This window comes from Oncorhynchus gorbuscha, linkage group LG02 (assembly GCF_021184085.1).
Source record: "Oncorhynchus gorbuscha isolate QuinsamMale2020 ecotype Even-year linkage group LG02, OgorEven_v1.0, whole genome shotgun sequence".
NCBI classification, from domain to species: domain Eukaryota; kingdom Metazoa; phylum Chordata; class Actinopteri; order Salmoniformes; family Salmonidae; genus Oncorhynchus; species Oncorhynchus gorbuscha.
This window is the reverse complement of record NC_060174.1, coordinates 73,532,644-73,560,275: the sequence shown is the minus strand read 5'-3', so window position 1 is coordinate 73,560,275 and position 27,632 is coordinate 73,532,644. Positions and strand designations below refer to the sequence as shown.

The 27,632-nt window shown below is 45.8% G+C and overlaps 1 protein-coding gene across 1 annotated transcript; it reads left to right on the top strand.

The window, feature by feature from the left end:
• Positions 1–27,632, top strand: LOC123990635 (nectin-3-like protein). Its single transcript, XM_046291294.1, has 7 exons — positions 1–73; positions 433–450; positions 15,136–15,483; positions 17,175–17,474; positions 20,498–20,615; positions 20,732–20,883; positions 23,982–27,632. The coding sequence occupies exons 1-7, from the start codon at positions 1–3 to the stop codon at positions 24,656–24,658; spliced, it is 1,686 nt and encodes a 561-aa protein (XP_046147250.1). The 3' UTR covers positions 24,659–27,632.

The window sequence follows — 27,632 nt, the reverse complement described above, 5'->3', positions numbered from 1 at the left end:
ATGAGCCACCAGGAAGTGACACAGCTGCCAGTGATCTTTGACATGTCTAGCAAGAGTCAACAGATGTCCAACAGTAAACACAATACTGTGTTTCCTCCTTGTTGACCTAAGAGCCTTGCAAAGTCAACTGTGGGCAATGCGGGGCCGTGCAGTAATTTGGAAAATTCAGACCTCTAGTCGTTGCGCTGCAAGCTAGTAAAATATCTGAGAATTCAGGGAGGGATTACAAAGAGTTTCTGACCGTTTCCCATCCTCTCGGTCTTATCCCACCCCTATAAAATGCCACACAACTCAACCGTTAATCTCCAGGGCACGACATAGCCTTGGATGTTCAGAGAATTGTTGTGTTCTTTGATTAAATCCTGTCCTTTAATGAATGGCCATCCTCCTGTTGATTTTCCTCTCCTAACCCTCTCTTATCTCTGTGCTCAGGTCGCCCCAGGTTCAAAGGTTGGTGTTAGGGGGACACTCAGGAAAAACCGTCTGTTTTCAGTTGGCGGGGGGGGTTGGGAGATTGGGCTGGGATTGTTGTTGGCACGACAAAAACAGGCGGAATGTTTGGAGTCAGTTGCCAAGCAATGCTATACAATGACGTCTTCCCACTGGCAGCTTGTTGCAATTAGTGATTTCGTTGAGGGGGCTGGCGGCTTGCAGCATGATGGTATTATGATGTTTCGCATGTATTCTATCTGGGACTCATTCCTTACACTTGTTTTCCTCTTCGCCAGAATCTCTTAGTGATACATTTGTTGCCTCTCCCTCTGCATTCTCCTGTTGCCTCTCCCTCTGTATTCTCCTGTTGCCTCTCCCTCTGTATTCTCCTGTTGCCTCTCCCTCTGTATTCTCCTGTTGCCTCTCCCTCTGTATTCTCCTGTTGCCTCTCCCTCTGTATTCTCCTGTTGCCTCTCCCTCTGTATTCTCCTGTTGCCTCTCCCTCTGTATTCTCCTGTTGCCTCTCCCTCTGTATTCTCCTGTTGCCTCTCCCTCTGTATTCTCCTGTTGCCTCTCCCTCTGTATTCTCCTGTTGCCTCTCCCTCTGTATTCTCCTGTTGCCTCTCCCTCTGTATTCTCCTGTTGCCTCTCCCTCTGTATTCTCCTGTTGCCTCTCCCTCTGTATTCTCCTGTTGCCTCTCCCTCTGTATTCTCCTGTTGCCTCTCCCTCTGTATTCTCCTGTTGCCTCTCCTCTGTATTCTCCTGTTGCCTCTCCCTCTGTATTCTCCTGTTGCCTCTCCCTCTGTATTCTCCTGTTGCCTCTCCCTCTGTATTCTCCTGTTGCCTCTCCCTCTGTATTCTCCTGTTGCCTCTCCCTCTGTATTCTCCTGTTGCCTCTCCCTCTGTATTCTCCTGTTGCCTCTCCCTCTGTATTCTCCTGTTGCCTCTCCCTCTGTATTCTCCTGTTGCCTCTCCCTCTGTATTCTCCTGTTGCCTCTCCCTCTGTATTCTCCTGTTGCCTCTCCCTCTGTATTCTCCTGTTGCCTCTCCCTCTGCATTCTCCTGTTGCCTCTCCCTCTGTATTCTCCTGTTGCCTCTCCCTCTGTATTCTCCTGTTGCCTCTCCCTCTGTATTCTCCTGTTGCCTCTCCCTCTGTATTCTCCTGTTGCCTCTCCCTCTGTATTCTCCTGTTGCCTCTCCCTCTGCATTCTCCTGTTGCCTCTCCCTCTGTATTCTCCTGTTGCCTCTCCCTCTGTATTCTCCTGTTGCCTCTCCCTCTGTATTCTCCTGTTGCCTCTCCCTCTGTATTCTCCTGTTGCCTCTCCCTCTGTATTCTCCTGTTGCCTCTCCCTCTGTATTCTCCTGTTGCCTCTCCCTCTGTATTCTCCTGTTGCCTCTCCCTCTGTATTCTCCTGTTGCCTCTCCCTCTGTATTCTCCTGTTGCCTCTCCCTCTGTATTCTCCTGTTGCCTCTCCCTCTGTATTCTCCCTCTGCATTCTCCTGTTGCCTCTCCCTCTGCATTCTCCTGTTGCCTCTCCCTCTGCATTCTCCTGTTGCCTCTCCCTCTGCATTCTCCTGTTGCCTCTCCCTCTGCATTCTCCTGTTGCCTCTCCCTCTGCATTCTCCTGTTGCCTCTCCCTCTGCATTCTCCTGTTGCCTCTCCCTCTGCATTCTCCTGTTGCCTCTCCCTCTGCATTCTCCTGTTGCCTCTCCCTCTGCATTCTCCTGTTGCCTCTCCCTCTGCATTCTCCTGTTGCCTCTCCCTCTGCATTCTCCTGTTGCCTCTCCCTCTGCATTCTCCTGTTGCCTCTCCCTCTGCATTCTCCTGTTGCCTCTCTCCCTTTGTCTGTTTCTGTGGACCACTGCTGATCTTAATGCTGTGTGTGTGGACAGGACATGTAAATGACTGGAGGGGATGACATGGCTTTAGGGGGAAGTTCTGATTGGACACCGGGACAGAGTGAGCATTTTCACAAAGGGATGCTTTTAATTTCTGGATTCAGGTCAGAAGTAGGGCAGGCAGCTATTGCACCAGAATGCACTGATCTTCGGGAACACACGCAAACACTGGCCTGTGTATTATTATGATGGAAAACCAAATGCCGGTTGCTGTGGATTCATGATCAGGTCAACACAGATGTCTGTGAATGCTTAGTTTGATGGCACTGACTAAGCTTGTGTTTTGTTTGGAATGTCTAAGCTGGAGCTGACGTCAATGCTCTTTCAACTAAATATATATATATATTTTTTTACTGTCTCGGTCTCTCCCGACCACACACACACACTATTTCCAGACACGATTAATGTTTATTGAAAGACTATGATCATCTTCTGATGAAAAAACACATGAAATGAAGATATCTACACTGAACAAAAATATAAACGCAACATGCAACAATTTAATACAAAGAGTTAAAGTTCATATAAGGAAATCAGTCAATGTAAATAAATGAATTAGGCCCTAATCTATGGATTTCACATGACTTGGCAGGGGTGCAGCCATTGGTGGGCCTGGGAGGGCATAGGCCCACCCACTGGGGAGCCAGGCCCAGCCAATCAGAAGGAGTTTTTCCACACAGAAGGGCTTTATTACAAACAGAAATACTCATCAGTTTCATCAGCTGTCCTGGTGGCTGGTCTCAAACTATCCTGCAGGTTAAGAGTCTGGCTGTGGAGGTCCTGGGCTGGCGTGGTTACACATGGTTTGCAGTTAAGGCCATTTGGACATACTGCCAAATTCTCTAAATGGCTTATGGTAGAGAAATTAACATTCAGATCTCTGGCAACAGCTCTGGTGGACATTCCTGCAGTCATCCTGCCAATTGCACACTCCCTCAACTTGAGATATCTGTGGCATTGTGTTGTGTGACACAACTGCACATTTTAGAGTCCCCAGCACAAGAGGTACCTGTGTAATGATCATGCTGTTTAATTAGCTTCTTGATATTCCACACCTGTCAGGTGGATGGATTATCTTGGCAAAGTAGAAATACTCACTGACAGGGATGTAGACAAATTTGTGTGCCAAATTTGAGAAATTAGCTTTTTGTGCGTATGGACAATTTCTGGGAACATTTATTTCAGCTCTTGAAACATGGGACAAATTATTTTGTTTTGTTTTTATGTTGCGTTTATTTTTGTTCAGTATAGTTGAGGTCATCCATGAAGTAGTGTGTGTGTATTATATATATGTGTGTGTATAATATCATATATATATATATATGTAGTGTGTGTGTGTATAATATCATGTGTATATATATATGATATTATACACACACACACTACATATATATACCGCTCAAAAAAATAAAGGGAACACTAAAATAACACATCCTAGATCTGAATGAATGAAATATTCTTATTAAATACTTTTTTCTTTACACAGTTGAATGTGCTGACAACAAAATCACACACAAATTATCAATGGAAATCAAATTTATCAACCCATGGAGGTCTGGATTTGGAGTCACACTCAAAATTAAAGTGGAAAACCACACTACAGGCTGATCCAACTTTGATGTAATGTCCTTACAACAAGTCAAAATGAGGCTCAGTAGTGTGTGTGGCCTCCACATGCCTGTATGACCTTCCTACAATGCCTTGGCATGCTCCTGATGAGGTGGCGGATGGTCTCCTGAGGGATCTCCTCCCAGACCTGGACTAAAGCATCCGCCAACTCCTGGACAGTCTGTGGTGCCACGTGGCATTGGTGGATGGAGCTAGACATGATGTCCCAGATGTGCTCAATTGAATTCAGGTCTGGGGAACGGGTGGGCCAGTCCATAGCATCAATGCCTTCCTCTTGCAGGAACTGCTGACACACTCCAGCCACATGAGGTCTAGCATTGTCTTGCATTAGGAGGAACCCAGGGCCAACCACACCAGCATATGGTCTCACAAGGGGTCTGAGGATCTCATCTCGGTACCTAATGGCAGTTAGGCTACCTCTGGCGAGCACATGGAGGGCTGTGCGGCCCCCCAAAGAAATGCCACCCCACACCATGACTGACCCACCGCCAAACCGGTTATGCTGGAGGTTGTTGCAGGCAGCAGAACGTTCTCCACGGCGGGACTGTCACATGTGCTCAGTGTGAACCTGCTTTCATCTGTGAAGAGCACAGGGCGCCAGTGGCGAATTTGCCAAACGTCCTGCACGGTGTTGAGCTGTAAGCACAACCCCCACCTGTGGACGTCAGGCCCTCATACCATCCTCATGGAGTCTGTTTCTGACCGTTTGTCTTGCTAATTGTCTATAATTTCCACCTGTTGTCTATTCCATTTGCACAACATCATGTGAAATTTATTGTCAATCAATGTTGGTTCCTAAGTGGACAGACAGTTTGATTTCAGAGAAGTGTGATTGACTTGGAGTTACATTGTGTTGTTTAAGTGTTCTCTTTATTTTTTGAGCAGTGTACACACACACACACACACACACACACACACACACACACACACACACACACACACACACACACACACACACACCTATATATGTATATATATATGTATATATATGTAGTTTGAGTATAACAGGGAGTCCAGCGGTAACGATCGGTACTTGAGTTTTTTATATGAACAGCAAACCAGGTTTTAAAAAACCAGATAAAGCGGCACCTCATGGCACCACGCCTCTCCCCTATTTGACCTAGATAGTGTGTATTGATATGTACGCTACTTGTGCCTTAAAAACTTTTTTATTTTTCAATGTATTCCTGTTCTTGTTTATTAATGTTCTGTATTATGTCATGTTTTGTGTGGACCCCGGGAAGAGTAGCACCTGCTTTCGCAACAGCTAATGGGGAAAAATAGCATCCATGATTAGGCTATATGCTAGCTCGTAGGGATGTGCATCTTTCCCTTTCAAGACGATTCGATACGTATCTATATACAGGGGCTGGATACGATACCGGAACGATTTAGTGGGAAACGATTCAGTTGCATGAACACATTCATTTTCCATTCTAAATTAAAATCATCTGCTGATGGAGCTCTTGAGCTGGCTCTCTCTGAGCTGGCTCTCTCTGAGCTGGCTGTCTCTGCTGCTGGCTCTCTCTGAGCTGGCTGTCTCTGCTGCTGGCTCTCTCTGAGCTGGCTGTCTCTGCTGCTGGCTCTCTCTGAGCTGGCTCTCTCTGCTGCTGGCTCTCTCTGAGCTGGCTCTCTCTGCTGCTGGCTCTCTCTGCTGCTGGCTCTCTCTGCTGCTGGCTCTCTCTGCTGCTGGCTCTCTCTGCTGCTGGATGTCTCTGCTGCTGGATGTCTCTGCTGCTGGCTCTCTATGAGCTGGCTCTCTATGAGCTGGCTCTCTCTGCTGCTGGCTCTCTCTGCTGCTGGCTCTCTCTGCTGCTGGCTCTCTCTGCTGCTGGCTCTCTCTGCTGCTGGCTCTCTCTGCTGCTGGCTCTCTCTGAGCTGGCATATTAAGTGTTTGAGCTAGTAATGCATCAATATTTATCATTTACAAATGAGCTGTGACAGCCAATGAATATATAGCATAACTTTGGATTTCCTCTGAAACGTGATTCCGCGGTATAGAGGGTAAAATGAATTAAATTAAGAATTTTAATATCTAAAATTGACCATATACACTGATTGTTTAAAGAAAAAACTACGAAAACTATTGCTGATGGTGAACCTGGACAATCTAAGTCCCGTTCAGCAGATGGCCTATAGCTAGATTAGGTGTGTCTCCAGTAGCTTACTTTCATTCTCGTAAAACACAATTTTCAACTTTGCATAGATAACAATAACCTACCTAGCAAATTACGTAGGTGGTCACTCAACTAATAAAGCTTGATATCACACATGCCATTTTAGCATTTGAATGCTGAATCTGCCACGCCAATGTACAAGATCAGGTACATGCTGCCTACCTCGTGTTAGTTAGCGTGTGCGAAGCTGGGCACAGCGTACAGTCTGACTAGGCTACTGATATTGCATGGAGTGGACGCATCAATTGGTGATTTGTAACATTTTAATACATTTTTGGACCCTGCATGTTAGATTTGGATTGGTTTAGATTTGGATTGGTTTAGATTTGGATTGGTTTAGATTTGGATTGTCCTCCTTACCTATTAGCATACTTCTACACATATATTGGCTCTGCATGTATTTTTATGTGTGAAAATGGCACCAATGGAGATGGCTGCCGTGCTTCTAGCTCTTAGGAAACTCTGCAGTGTTGTTTTAAAATGTATTATTTTTTACATTATTAGCCCAGAATTTTTGGGGTGTTATTACATACAGCCGGGATATCAGAGTGGCGGTAACTCACAAGCACTACCAGTATTACAACCAGGAATATGACTTTCCAGAATCCTTTGTTCACACCCCCCAGGGCAATTTAACTGATTCCAGAGGCCAACCCAAAACCATGCCAGCGGAGGAGAGGTACTCAGTGGTCTTCCTGTCTGACTTAGGAAGTGCGGGGGGTGTATGTTTCATGATTAATGACTCATGGTGTGATTGTGATAACGTACAGGAACTGAAGTCCTTTTGTTCACCCAACCTAGAATACCTCATCAAATGCCGACCGTATTATCTCCCAAGAGAATTATCTTCGGTTATAGTCACAGCCGTGTATATCCACCCCATTCAAGCCGATACCACCACGACCCTCAATGAATTTCACTGGACATTATGCAAACTGGAAACCAAATATCCCGAGGCTGTATTTATTGGAGCTAGGTATTTTAACAAATGAAATTTGATAAAGGCTGCAGAAGTTCTATCATCACATTGACTGTAGTACTCGCGCTGCTTAAACACTCGACCACTGCTACTCCAACTTCCGGGATGCCTACAAGGCCCTCCCCCACCCTCCTTTTGGAAAATCTGACCACGACTCCATTTTGCTGCTCCCTTCCTATAGGCAGAAACTCAAACAGGAAATACCTGTGCTAAGGACTATGCAATGCTGGTCTGACCAATCGGAATCTGAGATTATCAAGAAGTGTATAGGAAATGTTGTACCCACTATGACTATTAAAATCTATTCTAACCAGAAACCGTGGATAGATGGCAGCATTCACGCAAAACTGAAAGCGTGAACCACCACATTTAACCATGTCAAGGTGACTGGGAATATGGCAGAATACAAAGTGTAGCTATTCCCTCACCAAGAAAATCAAACAGGCAAAATGCCAGTATAGAGACAAAGTGGAGTCGCAATTCAACGGCTCAGATATGAGACGTTTGTGACAGGGTCTGCAGGCAATCACAGACTAATCACAGCCACGTCGCAGACACCGACGTCTTGCTTTTGGACAAGCATCTAGCTTCTACGGCTGCTTTGAGGATAACGCTACCAAGGACTGTGGGCTTTACTTCTCCGTGGCCGACGTGCCTAAGACATTTAAGTGTTAACCCTCGCAAGGCTGCCGACCCAGACGGCATCCCTAGCCACATCCTCAGCATGCACAGATCAACTGGCTGGTGTGTTTACAGGCATATTCAATATCTCCTTATCCCAATCTGCTGTCACCACATGCTTCAAGTTGGCCACCATTTTTCCTGTACCCAAGAAGGCAAAGGTAACGGAACTAAATTATCGCTCCGTTGCACTCACTTCTGTCATCATGAAGTGCTTTGAGAGACTCGTCAAGGATCTACCTTACCTGTTACCCGAGACCCATCAATTTGCTTACCGCCCCAATAGATCCACAGACAATGCAATCACACTGCCCTATCCCATCTGGACAAGAGGAATACCTATGTAAAAATTATGTTCATTGACACTAGCTCAGCATTCAACAACATGGTAACGTCCAAGCTCATCATTAAGCTCGAGGCCCTGGGTCTGCCCTGTACAACTGGGTCCTGGACTTCCTGACAGGCTGCCCCCAGGTGGTGAAGGTAGGAAACAACACCTCCACTTCGGTGATCCTCAACACTGGGGCCCCACAAGGGTGCGTGCTTAGGCCCCTCCTGTCCTCCCTGTTCACCCATGGCTGCGTGGCCACGCATGCCTCCAACTCAATCATCAAGATTTCAGACAACCCAACAGTAGCATGCTTGATTACCAGCAATGACGAGACCGTCTATGGGGAGGAGGTGAGGGCTCTGGGAGTAACCAGGAAAATAACCTCTCACTCAACGTCAACAAATCAAAGGAGATGATCGTGGACTTCAGGAAACCGCAGAGGGAGCACAGTGGCGAAGGTGGAAAGCTTCAAGTTCCTCGGTGTACACATCACTGACAAACTGAAATGGTCCACCCACACAGACGGTGTGGTGAAGAAGGCTCCACAGCGCCTATTTAACCTCAGGAGGCTGAAGAAATTTGACTAGGCACATAAAACCCACAAACTTTTACAAATGCACAATTGAGAGCGTCCTGTCAGGCTGTATCACCGCCTGGTACGGCAACTGCACTGCCCCCAACCGTAGGGCTCTCCAGAGGGTGGTGCGAACTGCCCAACGCATCACTGGGGATTAACTACCTGGCCTCCAGGACATTCACATTACCCAATGTCACAGGAAGGCCAAAAATATCATCATAGACAACAACCACCTGAGCCACTGCCTGTTCACACCGCTATCCTCCAGAAGGCGAGGTCAGACAGGTGCTTCAAAGCTGGGACCGAGAGACTGAAAAATGGCTTCTATCTCAAAGCCATCAAACTGTAAATAGCTATATACAGTTGAAGTTGGAAGTTTACATACACCTTCGCCAAATACATTTCAACTCAGCTTTTCACAACTCAGTAAAAATTCCCTGTCTTAGGTCAGTTACGATTACCACTTTATTTAAGAATGTGAAATGTCAGAATAATAGTAGAGTGATTTATTTCAGCTTTTATTTCTTTCATCACATTCCCAGTGGGTCAGAAGTTTACATACACTCAATAGTTTTTTTGTAGTGTTGCCTTTAAATTGTTTAACTTGGGTCAAACGTTTTGTGTATCCTTCCACAAGCTTCCCACAATGAATTCTTTTCTCCATTCCTCCTGGCAGAGCTGGTGTAACTGAGTTAGGTTTGTAGGCCTCCTTGCTCGCACACGCTTTTTCAGTTCTGCCCACAAATCTTCTATGGGATTGAGGGCAGGGCTTTGTGATGGCCACTCCAATACCTTGACTTTATTGTCCTTAAGCCATTTTGCCACAAAATTGGAAGTATGCTTGGGGTCATTGTCCTTTGGAAGACCCATTTGCTACCAAGCTTTAACTTTAACTGATGTCTTGAGATGTTGCGTCAATATATCCACGTAATTTTCCTCTCTCATGATGCCATCTATTTTGTGAAGTGTATCAGTCCCTCCTGCGGCAAAGCACCCCCACAACATAATGCTGCCACCCCCGTGCTTCACGGTTGGGATGGTGTTCTTCGGGTTGCAAGCCTCTCCCTTTTTCCTCCAAACATAACGATGGTCATTATGGCCAAATAGTTCTATTTTTGTTTCATTAGACCAGAGGACATTTCTCCAAAAAGTACGATCTTTGTCCCAATGTGCAGTTGCAAACCGTAGCCTGGATTTTTCCTTACTGAGCGGCCTTTCAGGTTATGTCGATATAGAACTCGTTTTACTGTGAATATAGATCCTTTTGTAACTGTTTCCTCCAGCAACTTCACTTGGTCCTTTGCTGTTGTTCTTGGATTCTAGACCCATGACATAATTTTCTGGAGTTTTCCAAGCTGTTTAAAGTCACAGTCAACTTAGTTTTTGAACTTCTGACCCAGTGAAATAATCTGTCTGTAAACAATTGCTGGAAAAATTACTTGTGTCATGCACAAAGTACATGTCCTAACCGACTTGCCAAAACTATTGTTTGTTAACAAGAAATTTGTGGAGTGGTTGAAAAAATGAGTTTTAATGACTCCAACCGAAGTGTATGTAAACTTCCAACTTCAAATGTACATAGACTTGAAATCACTGGCAACTTTAATAAATGGAACACTAGTCACTAATAATGTTTACATACTTTGCATTACTCATCTCATATGTATATACTGTATTCTATCCTACTGTATCTTAGTCTATGCCGCTCTGACATTGCTCGTCCATATATTTATATATTCTTAATCCCATTCCTTGATTTATATTTGTGTGTATTGGGCATATGTTGTGAAATGGTTAGATACAGTGCCTTGCGAAAGTATTCGGCCCCCTTGAACTTTGCCACCTTTTGCCACATTTCAGGCTTCAAACTTAAAGATATAAAACTGTATTTTTTTGTGAAGAATCAACAACAAGTGGGACACAATCATGAAGTGGAACAACATTTATTGGATATTTCAAACTTTTTTAACAAATCAAAAAGTGAAAAATTGGGCGTGCAAAATTATTTAGCCCCCTTAAGTTAATACTTTGTAGCGCCACCTTTTGCTGCGATTACAGCTGTAAGTCGCTTGGGGTATGTCTCTATCAGTTTTGCACATCGAGAGACTGACATTTTTTCCCATTCCTCCTTGCAAAACAGCTCGAGCTCAGTGAGGTTGGATGGAGAGCATTTGTGAACAGCAGTTTTCAGTTCTTTCCACAGATTCTCGATTGGATTCAGGTCTGGACTTTGACTTGGCCATTCTAACACCTGGATATGTTTATTTTTGAACCATTCCATTGTAGATTTTGCTTTATGTTTTGGATCATTGTCTTGTTGGAAGACAAATCTCCGTCCCAGTGTCAGGTCTTTTGCAGACTTCATCAGGTTTTCTTCCAGAATGGTCCTGTATTTGGCTCCATCCATCTTCCCATCAATTTTAACCATTGTCCCTGCTGAAGAAAAGCAGGCCCAAACCATGATGCTGCCACCACCATGTTTGACAGTGGGGATGGTGTGTTCAGGGTGATGAACTGTGTTGCTTTTACGCCAAACATAACGTTTTGCATTGTTGCCAAAAAGTTCAATTTTGGTTTCATCTGACCAGAGCACCTTCTTCCACATGTTTGGTGTGTCTCCCAGGTGGCTTGTGGCAAACTTTAAACAACACTTTTTATGGATATCTTTAAGAAATGGCTTTCTTCTTGCCACTCTTCCATAAAGGCCAGATTTGTGCAATATACGACTGATTGTTATCCTATGGACAGTCTCCCACCTCAGCTGTAGATCTCTGCAGTTCATCCAGAGTGATCATGGGCCTCTTGGCTGCATCTCTGATCAGTCTTCTCCTTGTATGAGCTGAAAGTTTAGAGGGACGGCCAGGTCTTGGTAGATTTGCAGTGGTCTGATACTCCTTCCATTTCAATATTATCACTTGCACAGTACTCCTTGGGATTTTTAAAGCTTGGGAAACCTTTTTGTATCCAAATCCGGCTTTAAACTTCTTCACAACAGTATCTCGGACCTGCCTGGTTTGTTCCTTGTTCTTCATGATGCTCTCTGCGCTTTTAACGGACCTCTGAGACTATCACAGTGCAGGTGCATTTATACGGAGACTTGATTACACACAGGTGGATTGTATTTATTATCATTAGTCATTTAGGTCAACATTGGATCATTCAGAGAACCTCACTGAACATCTGGAGAGAGTTTGCTGCACTGAAAGTAAAGGGGCTGAATAATTTTGCACGCCCAATTTTTCAGGTTTTGATTTGTTAAAGTTTGAAATATCCAATAAATGTCATTCCACTTCATGATTGTGTCCCACTTATTGTTGATTCTTCACAAAAAAATACAGTTTTATATCTTTATGTTTGAAGCCTGAAATGTGGCAAAAGGTCGCAAAGTTCAAGGGGGCCGAATACTTTCGCAAGGCACTGTATTGCTGTTCTGTCAGAGCCAGAAACACAAGCATTTCGCTGCACCCACAATAACATCTGCTAAACACGTGTATGTCACTAATAAAAAAAGTGGTCAGATGAAGCAAATGCTAAACTACAGGACTGTTTTATCACAGACTAGAACATGTTCCAGGATTCTTCCAATGGCATTGAGGAGTACACCACATCAGTCACTGGTTTTATCAATAAGTGCATTGAGGACGTCTACCCCACAGTTACTGTACGTACATTCCCCAACCAGAAGCCATGGATTACAGGCAACATTCACACTGAGCTAAAGGGTAGAGCTGCCGCTTTCAAGGTGTGGGACTCTAACCCGGAAGCTTACAAAAAATCCTGCTATTCCCTGCGATGAACCATCAAACAGGCAAAGCGTCAATACAGGGCTAAGATTGAATCATACAACACCGGCTCCGACACTCGTCTTATGTGGCAGGGCTTGCAAACTATTACAGACTTCAAAGGGAAGCACAGCCGCGAGCTGCCTAGTGACACGAGCCTACCAGACGAGCTAAATCACTTCTATGCTCACTTCGAGGCAAGCAACACTGAGGCATGCATGAGAGCATCAGCTGTTCCGGATGACTGTGTGATCACGCTCTCCGTAGCTGACGTAAGACCTTTTAAACAGGTCAACATACAACTGGCAGGTGTCTTCACTGACATTTTCAACTTGTCCCTGACTGAGTCTGTAATACCAACATGTTTCAAGCAGACCACCATAGTCCCTGTGCCCAAGAATGCAAAGGCAACCTGCCCAAAATGACTACAGACCCGTAGCATTCAAGTCTGTAGCCATGAAGTGCTTTGAAAGGTTGGTAATGGCTCACATCAACACCATTATCCCAGAAACCCAAGTTCCACTCCAATTTGCATACCGCCCAAACAGATCCACAGATGATGCAATCTCTATTGCACTTCCCTTTCCCACCTGGACAAAGGAACACTTATGTGATAATGCTCCTCATTGACTACAGCTCAGTGTTCAACACCATAGTGCCCTCAAAGCTCATTGCTAAAGCTAAGGATCCTGGGACTAAACACCTCCCTCTGCAACTGGATCCTGGACTTCCTGACGGTCCGCCCCCAGGTGGTGAGGGTAGGCAGCAACACATCTGCCACGCTGCATCTCAACACTGGAGCTCACCAGGGGTGCGTGCTCAGTCCCCTCCTGTGTTCCCTGTTCACCCACGACTGCATGGCCAGGCACGACTCCAACACCATCATTAAGTTTGCCGACGACACAACAGTGGCAACGACGAGACAGCCTATAGGGAGGAAGTCAGAGACCTGGCCGGGTGGTGCCAGAATAACAACCTATCCCTCAACGTAACCAAGACTAAAGAGATCATTGTAGACTACAGGAAAAGGAGCACAGAGCACGCCCCCATTCTCATTGACGGGGCTGTTGTGGAGCAGGTTGAGAGCTTCAAGTTCCTCGGTGTCCACATCAACAACAAACTAGAATGGTCCAAACACACCAAGACAGTTGTGAAGAGGGCAGGACAAAGCCTATTCCCCCTCAGGAAACTAAAAAGATTTGTCATGGGTCCTGAGATCCTCAAAAGGTGATACAGCTGCAACATCGAGAACATCCTGACTGGTTGCATCAATTCCTGGTACGGCAACTGCTCGGCCTCTGACCGCAAGGCACTTCAGAGGGTAGTGCGTACGGCCCAGGTCCTGCCATCCAGGACCTCTACACCAGGCGGTGTCAGAGGAAGGCCCTGAAAATTGTCAAAGACCCCAGCCACCCCAGTCATAGACTGTTCTCTCTACTACCACATGGCAAACGGTACTGGAGTGTCAAGTCGAGGACAAAAAGGCTTCTTAAGTTTTTACCCCTAAGCCATAACTCCTGAACAGGTAATCAAATGGCTACCCGGACTATTTGCATTGTGCCCCCCCCCCCCCCCAACCCCTCCTTTTATGCTGCCGCTACTTTCTGTTTATCATATATATGCATAGTCACTAACTATACATTCATGTACATACTACCTGACCAACCAGTGCTCCCGCACAGTGGCTAACCGGGCTATCTGCATTGTGTCCCACCTGCCAACCCCTCTTTGTTCATATATGCATAGCCACTTTAACCATATCTACATGTACATACTACCTCAATCAACCTGACTAACCGGTGTCTGTATGTAGCCTCACTACTTTTTATAGCCTCGCTACTGTATATAGCCTGTCTTTTTACTGTTGTTTTATTTCTTTACCTACCTATTGTTCACCGAATACATTTTTTACACTATTGGTTAGAGCCTGTAAGTAAGCATTTCACTGTAAGGTCTACTACACCTGTTGTATTGGGCACATGTGACAAATTAAATTTGATTTGAATAACATCTGCTAACCACGTGCATGTGACCAATAACGTCTGCTAACCACGTGCATGTGACCAATAACGTCTGCTAACCACGTGCATGTGACCAATGTCTGCTAACCACGTGCATGTGACCAATAACGTCTGCTAACCACGTGCATGTGATCAATAACGTCTGCTAACCACGTGCATGTGACCAATAACGTCTGCTAACCACGTGCATGTGACCAATAACGTCTGCTAACCACGTGCATGTGACCAATAACGTCTGCTAACCACGTGCATGTGACCAATAACGTCTGCTAACCACGTGCATGTGACCAATGTGATGTTATTAGGTAAATGATGTCCAACTGAGAGACAGATGGAGGGTATAGTGTGTTGAGGGGAAGTCCGTATGCTATTGCCACAGTCCTTTATTGCCGTCATCAGTGGGCATATTACATTTACAGCCATACACATTGCACACAGGCTTATGTTTCACTGCCCAAGATAACTACAACTCTTTTGATTATACTTTGTGACTAACCACAGGGGAATGTGGTTATTCTTTTCTTTTTGATTCTTACAGTAGTTCTTCAGAAAAAAATGGAATTAACTGATTGTTGATGGTGAAACTAATCATTTTCTCTTTCATTCTCTCCCTCTCTGTGCTCCAGGTGTGGGGTGCAGTCAGGTGTTGGTTCCCCAGAAGGTGAGTGCTGTATTGGGGAAGAATGTGACGTTGGGCTGTAGCGTGGAGGTGGGGGCCAACCTCAGTCTTACCCAGAGTTCCTGGGAGCGCCGGCTCCCCACAGGCTCGGTGACTGTGGCGGTGTACAATCCTGTGTTCGGCATCTCGATCCCCCCAAACTATGTGCGCCGCCTGTCCTTCCGCTCGCCCTCCTCCCATGACGCCACCATCATACTGGAGGATGTGGGCTTTGAGGACATTGGAGTGTACACCTGCAAGGTTGCCACCTTCCCCCTGGGCAACACACAGGCCTCCACCACTGTCAGCGTGCTCGGTAGGAGTGTGTGTGCTTGTGTTGGGGTGTGCTTGTGTTGGGGTGTGCTTGTGTTGGGGTGTGCTTGTGTTGGGGTGTGCTTGTGTTGGGGTGTGCTTGTGTTGGGGTGTGCTTGTGTTGGGGTGTGCTTGTGTTGGGGTGTGCTTGTGTTGGGGTGTGCTTGTGTTGGGGTGTGTGTGTGTGTGTGTGTGTGTGTGTGTGTGTGTGTGTGTGTGTGTGTGTGTGTGTGTGTGTGTGTGTGTGTGTGTGTGTGTGTGTGTGTGTGTGTGTGTGTGTGTGTGTGTGTGTGTGTGTGTGTGTGTGTGTGTGCCAATTAGAGCTGGGACGATAAACAGGAAATTATTGACACTGACTATACCGATCACTTATCGCAGGCATTTTGCTGATATTATAAGTAACCTATACTAGAGAAATAAATAAAATAAGTTTGCTAATATGGGTGATTGTTAATGGGACAATTGATGGCTCCAACCAGTAGTAGTAGTTTAAAAGATCATTTTAAATAATAATTATCTCATCAATTCAGGCAATTTATTACAATATGGATTTTTGGCCATATGACCCACCGCTAGTGTCTGTCTCTGTGCAACACACCTCTTGTAAGTGTGTGTGTTTGTATGGCTGATGGTGTGCTTGTAATATTCTGAAACGTAATCCTACATCTTAGTAAAGAGCCTCGTGTAAAAATGTATGAACTACACATGGCCATTGTGGGGGAGAGGATCCTACTCACGTCACTGGGCCAGAGGGAGAGTGGTAAGACAAAGTGTGGAGAGAAAGGATGGAAGCTAGTGAGGATGAGGGGTTGGAATAAGGGTTGGTTAAAGGGGCATTGCAATGAGAACGGTATGGGTACAGTTGCGTGAGAGGAGGGGTGAAGGAATGGGAGCGAGGGAGGGGTGTACAGGAACAGGGTGCTATAATTGGAGCTAGAGGAATGTGGTGGGCAATTGAGACGCCCCTCTTTTAAAGTATCCCGGGGAGTTAGTCGGGGTTAGTTAGATGTATTATTCCAGGCAAGGCCGTGGCTTACACGCACTGTTTTTGAAGGGTTACAGGAAGTCTCTGAGCTGCTACTGCGTAGTAGGAAAGGCGAAAGGAGGGAGATGGAAAGGGGGGGCGGCGGTTGAAAGAAAGAGTGACGGAAAGAAGGAAAAAAGAGCTTGGTGAATGACTAAACCACTTCCAGACCCTACTCGGGAACTCTGCTTCCCGAGAGCAGGGTTCCCCAATAGGTGGCCCACGGGCCATATTCGGCCCACTGGTGATTTCATTTGGCCCTTGACAACAACAACAAAATCGGAATATATATATATATATATGTGTATATTTAGAATTTTCGTTTTTGGATGTAAGACAGAAAATCATCTCAAAGTGATGTTAATTTAGGAAATCAGTTTGCAAATATTCTCACGCATAAATTAAAACGTGATCGTATCCCAATGTAATCCAGGTTTGAAATTATTCTGTTTTTGTCAAATACTACACAGTATCTGTTAGGGATTTTTGTGGTCAATTTGTAGTGTAAAAAAAAAAAACGATTTTTCAGCCCCCCGACCAACCGCTCAAGGGAAAATCGTCCCATGGCTGAATGTAATTGGGGACCCCTGCCCTAGAAGATACTGGAACACTGACTGAACACTACAACCCTTTCTATCCATATTTCCTCACCCCTTCTCTCTCTCTCTCAGTGGAGCCCAGGGTGTATGTGTCGGCTGGCTCGGTAGCTCTGATCGACGAGGGCAATGAAACAGTGGTGGCCACCTGCATCGCTGAGCGGGCCCGGCCCCCCGCCGAGGTCTCCTGGGAGACTGACCTGTTTGGCCAATCAGAGGTGTCGCTGCAGGACGAGGCAAACGGCACGACCAGCACCCAGGTGCGCTACCTGTGGCAGCCCACCCGCCACATCCAGGGTCACGCCCTCACCTGTGTGGTGCGTCATCCTGCCCTGCACACAGACTTCAGGATCCCCTACCAGCTCAACGTGCAGTGTGAGTCTCTCTCCCTCTGTGTGTGTGTGTGTGTGTGTGTGTGTGTGTGTGTGTGTGTGTGTGTGTGTGTGTGTGTGTGTGTGTGTGTGTGTGTGTGTGTGTGTGTGTGTGTGTGTGTGTGTGTGTGTTGTGTGTGTGTGTGCTTGTGTGTGCTTGTGTGTGTGTGTGATTCAGTATGAGTAGTTTTCTGTTCAGAATCATTCACACATACAGTACTAGTCAAAAGTTTGGACATCTACTCATTCAAGGGTTTTTCTTAATTTGTGAAATTTTTAGTGGTGACCTCATCACTCTCCTTGGTCAAATAGCCCTTACACAGCCTGGAGGTGTGTTTTGGGTCATTGCCCTGTTGAAAAACACTAAGCTCAAACCAGATGGGATGGGATGGCGTATCGCTACAGAATGCTGTGGTAGCCATGCTGGTTAAGTGTGCCTTGAATTTTAAATAAATCACTGACAATGTCACCAGAAAAGCAGCCCCACACCATCAGCCCCACACATTACATTTACATTTAAGTCATTTAGCAGACGCTCTTATCCAGAGCGACTTCAAATTGGTGCATTCACCTTATGACATCCAGTGGAACAGTCACTTTACAATAGTGCATCTAAAACTTAAGGGGGGTGAGAGGGATTACTTATCCTATCCTAGGTATTCCTTAAAGAGGTGGGGTTTCAGGTGTCTCCGGAAGGTGGTGATTGACTCCGCTGTCCTGGCGTCGTGAGGGAGTTTGTTCCACCATTGGGGGGCCAGGGCAGCGAACAGTTTTGACTGGGCTGAGCGGGAGCTGTACTTCCTCAGTGGTAGGGAGGCGAGCAGGCCAGAGGTGGATGAACGCAGTGCCCTTGTTTGGGTGTAGGGCCTGATCAGAGCCTGGAGGTACTGAGGTGCCGTTCCCCTCACAGCTCCGTAGGCAAGCACCATGGTCTTGTAGCGGATGCGAGCTTCAACTGGAAGCCAGTGGAGAGAACGGAGGAGCGGGGTGACGTGAGAGAACTTGGGAAGGTTGAACACCAGACGGGCTGCGGCGTTCTGGATGAGTTGAAGGGGTTTAATGGCACAGGCAGGGAGCCCAGCCAACAGCGAGTTGCAGTAATCCAGACGGGAGATGACAAGTGCCTGGATTAGGACCTGCGCCGCTTCCTGTGTGAGGCAGGGTCGTACTCTGCGGATGTTGTAGAGCATGAACCTACAGGAACGGGCCACCGCCTTGATGTTGGTTGAGAACGACAGGGTGTTGTCCAGGATCACGCCAAGGTTCTTGGCGCTCTGGGAGGAGGACACAATGGAGTTGTCAACCGTGATGGCGAGATCATGGAACGGGCAGTCCTTCCCCGGGAGGAAGAGCAGCTCCGTCTTGCCGAGGTTCAGCTTGAGGTGGTGATCCGTCATCCACACTGATATGTCTGCCAGACATGCAGAGATGCGATTCGCCACCTGGTCATCAGAAGGGGGAAAGGAGAAGATTAATTGTGTGTCGTCTGCATAGCAATGATAAGAGAGACCATGTGAGGTTATGACAGAGCCAAGTGACTTGGTGTAATAGGAGAGGGCCAAGAACAGAGCCCTGGGGGACACCAGTGGTGAGAGCGCGTGGTGAGGAGACAGATTCTCGCCACGCCACCTGGTAGGAGCGACCTGTCAGGTAGGACGCAATCCAAGCGTGGGCCGCGCCGGAGATGCCCAACTCGGAGAGGGTGGAGAGGAGGATCTGATGGTTCACAGTATCGAAGGCAGCCGATAGATCTAGAAGGATGAGAGCAGAGGAGAGAGAGTTAGCTTTAGCAGTGCGGAGCGCCTCCGTGATACAGAGGAGAGCAGTCTCAGTTGAATGACTAGTCTTGAAACCTGACTGATTTGGATCAAGAAGGTCATTCAGAGAGAGATAGCGGGAGAGCTGGCCAAGGACGGCACGTTCAAGAGTTTTGGAGAGAAAAGAAATCCCACACCTACTCCATGCTTCACGGTGGGAACCACACATGCAGAGATCATCCATTCATCCATTCACCTACTCTGTGTCACAAAGAAACAGAGGTTGGAACCAAAAATCTCAAATGTGGACTCATCAGACCAAAGCACAGATTTCCACTGGTCTAATGTCCATTGCTCGTGTTTCTTGGCCCAAGCAAGTCTCCTCTTATTATTGGTAGTGGTTTCTTTGTAGCGATTCGACCATGAAGGCCTGATTCACACAGTCTTCTCTGAACAGTTGATGATGAGATGTGTCTGTTACTTTAACTCCGTGAAGCATTTATTTGGGCTGCAATCTGAGGCTGGTAATTCTGATGAACTTATCCTCTGTAGCAGAGGTAACTCTGGGTCTTCCTTTCCTGTGGCAGGCCTCATGAGAGGCAGGTTCATCATAGCACTTGATGGTTTTTGCGACTGCACTTGAAGAAACGTTCAAAGTTCTTGACATTTTCCATATTGATTGACCTTCACGTTCATTTCTCTTTGCTTATTTGAGCTGTTCTTGCCATAACAAGGACTTAGCCCTATTTGATAAATATCATCTTCTGTATACCACCCCTACCTCATCACAACACAACTGATTGGCTCAAATGCATAAAGAAGGAAGGAAATTCCACAAATGAACTTTTAACAAGACACACCTGTTAATTGAAATGCATTCCAGGTGACTTCCTCGTGAAGCTGGTTGAGAGAATGCCAAGAGTGTGCAAAGCTGTCATCAAGGCAAAGGGTGGCTACTTTGAAGAATCTCAAATATAAAATATATTTTGATTTGTTGAACACTTTTTTTGGATAATAGATGATTCCATATGTGTTATCTCATAGTTTCGATGTCTTCACTTTTATTCTACAATGTAGAAAATAGTAAAAAATTAAGAAAAACCCTTGAATGAGTAGGTGTGTCCACTTTTGACTGGCACAGTGTCTTTGATGCTGGAATTTCATCAGATTTGATTGATTCATGTAATTCCACACAAAAAAAAGGTTGGGGGTGGTTGAGTTTTCCACGTTTTCAGGTTCTGTCTGTTGCCCCTTCTCTGTGTCTCTGCAGACGCCCCAGACATCGTGGTCGTAGGTTATGACGGTGACTGGTATGTGGGCCGTGAGAACATCCAACTGACCTGCAAAGCCAACGCAAACCCACCAGCACACCACTTCACATGGATCAGGTATGTGAGCGTGTGCGCTCGCTACTCGTGTTTTTATGTGCACAGATTTGTTCCCACTGCAGATTAAACGTTGAACCAGTGTTTGTGTATAATGTAATTGTGTGTGGATATCCAAGACTGGACGGGAAAATGCCAGAAGGGGTGGAGATAGTGAACAACACCTTGCTGTTTCTGAGGCCCCTCCAATGGAATGACTCTGGAGTCTACAGGTGTGAGGTTGCCAATGACATCAACCTACGCAGCAGGGACCTGAGGATACGCATACAAGGTGAGCGGAGGAAACTAACGCTGCTGAATGTGCACACAGCTTGTTATTCCACACGTATTCTTCCTGTCTCTCTTAGGGAGAACTTTAAACATATTGTGGCCTTGAAGCTTTCGGTGTCAACATAATAGCATAGAGATGAGTCATGATTTATAGAATATATAATTCTGTCGTTGTGGCTCCTGCTACTAAACACTTTTTAATTGTTATGATTTTGTAACAACAGCATTTACAAAAAAATGAAATAAAAAAACATGATCCGTCCAGCATTTCGTCATTCTTGACCCCAGTCTGTCTAAGCTTGAGGGTGTGTTTGAAATGAAGCGAGGTGCCATGCTGTGTTAGGGCCAATTTATCTCCGGCCCTCAGATGTACGAGTCTTAATGAGGCCCTGATTAGTCTTGATTAGGTCTCCAGATTTTCAACAGGAGAGGAGATCTCCCTGGTTCTTTGGCCAAACCCATGTCTGCTTATCCCCCAGACCATTAACTCACTCCTCCACTCTCCTCTGCTGTGTCTCCTCTGTCATACCCCTGGCCTGTGTCTCAGTCCCTCTGCTGTGCAATATGAACCCTTTTGGCCGTAAACCTCTCTTCCCCTCCTTAAAGGAGCTTTCATTTCAATATCACGTTGACTACTGTACATCTCTCTCCCTCTCTCTCTCTGCTTTTCCCTCTCCTCTATATCTACCTCTTTCTGTCTCTCTTCCCTCCCTCTCTTTGTCACAGAGCGAAAGGCAGAAACGTGTAGCCTTGACTGAGAGATGAGGATGTCTCAGATTCATAACATTCACCAGCTCTTTTCAACTCCTATTCATTATTTATTCAACCTTTTTTTGTTGCTTTTCCCTTTGAGAGGAGCTGTGTGTGTGTGTGTGTGTGTGTGTGTGTGTGTGTGTGTGTGTGTGTGTGTGTGTGTGTGTGTGTGTGTGTGTGTGTGTGTGTGTGTGTGTGTGTGTGTGTGTGTGTGTGTGTGTGTGTGTGTGTGTGTGTGTGTGTGTGTGTGTGTGTGTGTGTGTGTGTGTGTGTCCGCCCACACATTCGTGCAGTGTCTCCACGTGGTGTCGCATAATTCATATGATTCAAATGGAATTCACAGGGCCATGACGCCAGAGATCGATATCTCTACAGACATCTGACCTGGAACTAAGACTGCGGTGTCATCTTATGTCCCTGTTTGAACAACTTTACAACAACACTTTTAAAGGGAACCGTTCGCACATGAAGCAGTGGGACACGTCACTCAGTCCTAATCCAACCATAACCACAATGGTTCAATACAGACTCGGCAAGTCCAGACAGAAATACTAGCAGACGGAATAAGGAGAGCAGATTGACCAGAGATGTAACAGCATGTCCCATCTGTGATACTAAGCTGTTGATGACGGGTGCTTGATCATGGTTCATCTGGCCCAAAGAACATTCTAGGGAGTATTTGAAGATCTGGATCAAGTCATTAACGCATATGCCCAAAACAGTTGTTCAAATTGGCTGAATTGTGAAGGAGTGATTCGCCCTTTTTGCCTATCCCTTTACCCAAGTATCCATCCCTGAACCAGTCCCTACCATTTTAGTAGTCCTTCCCATATCTCAAAGCCCCTAACATTTAGTGCTGACTCTATTCTAGACATCCCCTCCCTCCTACCTATCATTGCCTCACAACATTTATCACTGGCAATGACATGTTTGTCTTTATTTGAAATGCTCAACATACTCTCTTCATAAAGCCCTCCATAAGCCCACATAACAGGCACAGCATTAAAGTGTTAATCGGTTAGTTAATTCGACCTGATTTTAATGGAGGTAGCTACAGCACGTCATGTGAGTATCCCTCAAACCTAACAGTAGATCTGTGCAATCCGGAACAAATCTTCTCTTGCATAGATTTACAGACAAGGAAAATAGTAACTGACTGTGTGTTTGTCATGCTGCCTCTTGTTGTCAGCATTATTAACCACTTATACAGTACTACTTCAAATAAGACACTAACAAAAGCCAGGCAACATTCACTTCAATTGATGATTTGTTTAAAAATGTGTTTTTGCTTTGTAGATGATTTAGTTTCCTGATCACTCATCTCTGGTTCCTCGACTAGTAACATCAACATCCCTCTGCCTTACCTTACTTTTCCATTGACCATTATGACACTAATCACGAAACCGTCTCAGTCTCTGGATTGCTACAGCTCTGCCTACAGCACACTTGGCTGCTATAGACTGCATGTCATTTTGGGTACATTAGCTCAGTCCCAAGACATCAACTTAATTTACCACATCTATACGTTTTGAAAGGGAACTTCTATCCTCAAGTGGTATGTCAAGATGTAATAACATACTTTGTACAGACAACATGCCAATGCAAGCCAGAGGCTGTTATGAACATGTCATTTTAGATGTAGAAATGTTGGTAGTGTTTTCATGTCAACCTATCCCCTTTCAGTAATATGCTGATGTAGTTTGCATTGACATTCTCTACTTTTCTGTCTGTATTTCCATCCCTCCCTCCCTGACCCTCCTTTCCCCCTCTATTCCTACCTCCCTCCCTGACCCTCCTTTTCCCTCTACTCCTACCTCCCTCCCTGACCCTCCTTTCCCCCTCTATTCCTACCTCCCTCCCTGACCCTCCTTTTCCCTCTACTCCTACCTCCCTCCCTGACCCTCCTTTTCCCTCTACTCCTACCTCCCTCCCTGACCCTCCTTTCCCCCTCTACTCCTACCTCCCTCCCTGACCCTCCTTTTCCCTCTACTCCTACCTCCCTCCCTGACCCTCCTTTCCCCCTCTATTCCTACCTCCCTCCCTGACCCTCCTTTTCCCTCTACTCCTACCTCCCTCCCTGACCCTCCTTTCCCCCTCTACTCATACCTCCCTCCCTGACCCTCCTTTTCCCTCTACTCCTACCTCCCTCCCTGACCCTCCTTTCCCCTCTCTACTCCTACCTCCCTCCCTGACCCTCCTTTTCCCCTCTACTCCTACCTCCCTCCACTGACCCTCCTTTCCCCCTTTGCTCCTACCTCCCTGACCCTCCTTTTCCCCTCTGCTCCTACCTCACTTCCTGACCCTCCTTTTCCCATTTACTCCTCCCTCCCTGCCTCCCTCCATTAGATCCTCCCACCACCTCCATGTCCTCCACCACCCCTGCGCCTGTCCTAACCGGCTCTGCCTCCTCATCCACCTCTGTGGGAGACAAGCGACGGGTCTTCACCTCCCCCACCCTGGCAGCCCTGCCCCCCGACAACCACCTGGGCACCATTGTGGGCGGGGCTGTTGGCGGAGCCTTGTTCCTCCTTCTGCTACTGGTAGTGGGCGGGGTCTGTTACCTACGACAACGACAGACCTTCCACGGGGACTACTACACTAAGCAGTACCTAGGGCCTTCAGACATGCAGAAGGCTCCTCCACAGCACAAGCTCCACCCTACTAAGCCTGAAAATAACGTCTACCTAGACAAGGACCGCGAAGAGTGGGGCGACCGCGAACGCAACCACGTGCGGGACCGTGAACGCCTCCACCTGCATCCAACATCAACAACCATCATAAACAACCAAAGAGAACCGGAGTGCCAGCCCAACGGCCTCACGAGGGCGATGAGGAACGGAGACCACCTGCGTAGCTACACCAGCCCACACCAGACAGGCCATGCTAGATATGCTGCCCCGTCACACCCACTGAGCACTGGCTCCCCCTACCTGTCGGATGACTGCTATGACAGTGGGGCTGAGGGGGACTATGTCTCCCATATGGACGGCTCAGTGATCTCACGCAGGGAGTGGTACGTCTGATCCCACCACCACCAGGCATGCTACCCTGCCAACAGACTCTGGCACCAGAGAGAAGAGAGACCACAGCGCAGAAATCACAGGAGGATTTAATACATTATTTAAGAAAAGATAATACTCACATGTTCTGCCTCTCATCATCTCTCTCTCTCTCTCTCTCTCTCTCTCTCTCTCTCTCTCTCTCTCTCTCTCTCTCTCTCTCTCTCTCTCACACAAGCTCATGTTTGGACAATGTCTTTATACTGTAGTTTTCTCTTTCAACATGCTTTTTCATTTCTCATACACAAGCTATTTTCCTCTGATTCTGATCCTCATACAGGAGGTGTTTTCCTCTGATCCTCATACAGGAGGTGTTTTCCTCTGATCCTCATACAGGAGGTGTTTTCCTCTGATCCTCATACAGGAGGTGTTTTCCTCTGATCCTCATACGGGAGGTGTTTTCCTCTGATCCTCATATGGGAGGTGTTTTCCTCTGATCCTCATACAGGAGGTGTTTTCCTCTGATCCTCATACAGGAGGTGTTTTCCTCTGATTCTCATACAGGAGGTGTTTTCCTCTGATTCTGATCCTCATACGGGAGGTGTTTTCCTCTGATTCTGATCCTCATACGGGAGGTGTTTTCCTCTGATTCTGATCCTCATACGGGAGGTGTTTTCCTCTGATTCTGATCCTCATACGGGAGGTGTTTTCCTTTGATTCTGATCCTCATACGGGAGGTGTTTTCCTCTGATTCTGATCCTCATACGGGAGGTGTTTTCCTCTGATTCTGATCCTCATATGGGAGGTGTTTTCCTCTGATTCTGATCCTCATATGGGAGGTGTTTTCCTCTGATTCTGATCCTCATATGGGAGGTGTTTTCCTCTGATTCTGATCCTCATATGGGAGGTGTTTTCCTCTGATTCTGATCCTCATATGGGAGGTGTTTTCCTCTGATTCTGATCCTCATCATGGGAGGTGTTTTCATCTGATTCTGATCCTCATCATGGGAGGTGTGTGGATTGCCTTCGTTCTGAACTAGAGGACAAATCTGTTAACTAGTTAATGTGGCTCACAGTTCACTACACATGCACTACTGGGTAGGCCTTGTGGTATTGTTTTGATTGCAAGCCTGCAGAAATTTTCCTTTTTATGTGAATTACTTTGTAAACAAAGGCAGAACTCTTGCTCCTTTTCAGTTCATGATTCTTTAAATGACATGAAGTCATTTTTCGGGAATCTGTATTGGAGGAAGGAAAGAGGAAAAAGTGGACAGTATTTACTTGTTATTCCAGATTTAATTTCTTCTTGGTCTGTGGTTTGGTACCCACAGAAAGGGAAAAGAATGTACAGCTTTCTGGCACATACATGTGTTGCAGTTGCTATGTGGATAGCACGGATACAAATCACAAAACATTATTGTCATTATGTGCTGTTACACGCGTATGTGTGAGTGTGTTATTAGTACCAGTGCCAACCTGGTCAATATTGTCACATAGCGTTAGATGCTGTCATTGCAGCAGGATGTCGTAGGTTAGAACTACTTCCTGCAATGTTCTGTACCAGTGTGATGGTCCGTCTCAGATAGCAGGACAGTAATGATAACTAACGAGTTACAACTGAGTATTAGTTGACTTGTTGTATATCACCTCTTCATACAGAGATGTTCAGCCCTTAATAGAATGAAAACATATTTAACTAGAGGTCCCTTTTCACAGATGGGGGGGGGGGGGCTGTATGTTCAGGAGCTACATGCTTTCTGTCAGCACCTTCTTCCTCTCGAGTTGTGTGTGTTTTTCTAATATATAATCTGAAATGCTCATAAAAATAGAGTACGATGTGTAGACTGTCTATGTTAAAGGCTGTTTAGGAAACAGTGAATATGGCCATAATACTTCTACTTCCTGTTGTTATTTCAGCTGTGCTACTGTGAAGTAAATGGAGAATCATTGTTCTGTCTAGTGAGATTTCCTCTGTTACTCACTGCTCTGGGTTCAGTTATGTGACCGGTGCCTTATCCCAGAAGAGCAGTAAAGTAATCAAGTAAAATGTACAGACTGAAGTGCAAGGCCCGTTTCATCCTCTGTTGAGTGAATGTTTGTTGCCTTTGTTTTTTTTTTGTGTTTTGTTTTACAATGTTTTGATCGAGTCATTCTGTTTTTGTGGCATATCCTCTTTTCTATATTCTCTGACGATAGCATTATTTTTGCTCATACAATGAATGACATTTTGCAAAGTCTGAGTTGCAAAACACCTGAACAAAGCTGAGCTAAGCTAAAACAATGATTATCTTATTGTACAGTTCCTATATGGCAGTTTTCTGTCAGAGCAGCGGCGTTAAAGGGATAGATTGGTTTCCTTACCCTGTAAGCAGTCTATGGACAAGGTATGACAGAAATCCATGCTTTGGTTTATATTCAGATCATCTAGAAGTGACTTTGTTGAGCTTCACAATCAATTTGAGATACTTTTGGATGATTTGGACATGATGCGTGAAAAATGCTAATATCGTTCCTATGACTTGAATGGGAGTTGTCCCACAAAATTCTAAAACATTAGCTTGGGAAAGCCTGGGAAAGCATGGATTTTTGTCATACCTTGTCCATAGACTGCTTACAGGGTAAGGAAACCAATGTGTAATTTGTGAACTATCCCTTTAAGTGTGCATGGTATATAAGAAAATTAAGTGGGGATTTTTGGACTTCCAGATGGTTTTGTTTAGTTCTTGTACAAAGTCTGCGAGAATGGAGAGTGGAGCACCCCACCACCTCACCAGGGTCAACCTCCAACCGTATTTCACATTCTCCTTGCAAGCACCTTCCCATTGTGTTCATGCTTGTTTAGTATATAAGAGAAGAGCTACTGTAAGTCTAAAAATATATAATGCAAGAAAACATTTAAAATAATCACATGTTGTATCATCAATGACAACAAGCATTATTTTGTACATATTTTTTTTGAAATACTTTTGTTTTCAATAAAGCACCTTTTTTTCTGTGA

Bases quoted from the DNA above. Each gene is read 5' to 3' on its own strand.
- LOC123990635 (XM_046291294.1), top strand. From the start codon at position 1: ATGAGCCACCAGGAAGTGACACAGCTGCCAGTGATCTTTGACATGTCT. The intron at 15,484-17,174 runs GTAGGAGTGTGT...TCTCTCTCTCAG, and splicing joins CACCACTGTCAGCGTGCTCG to TGGAGCCCAGGGTGTATGTG. The intron at 17,475-20,497 runs GTGAGTCTCTCT...GTGTCTCTGCAG, and splicing joins CTACCAGCTCAACGTGCAGT to ACGCCCCAGACATCGTGGTC.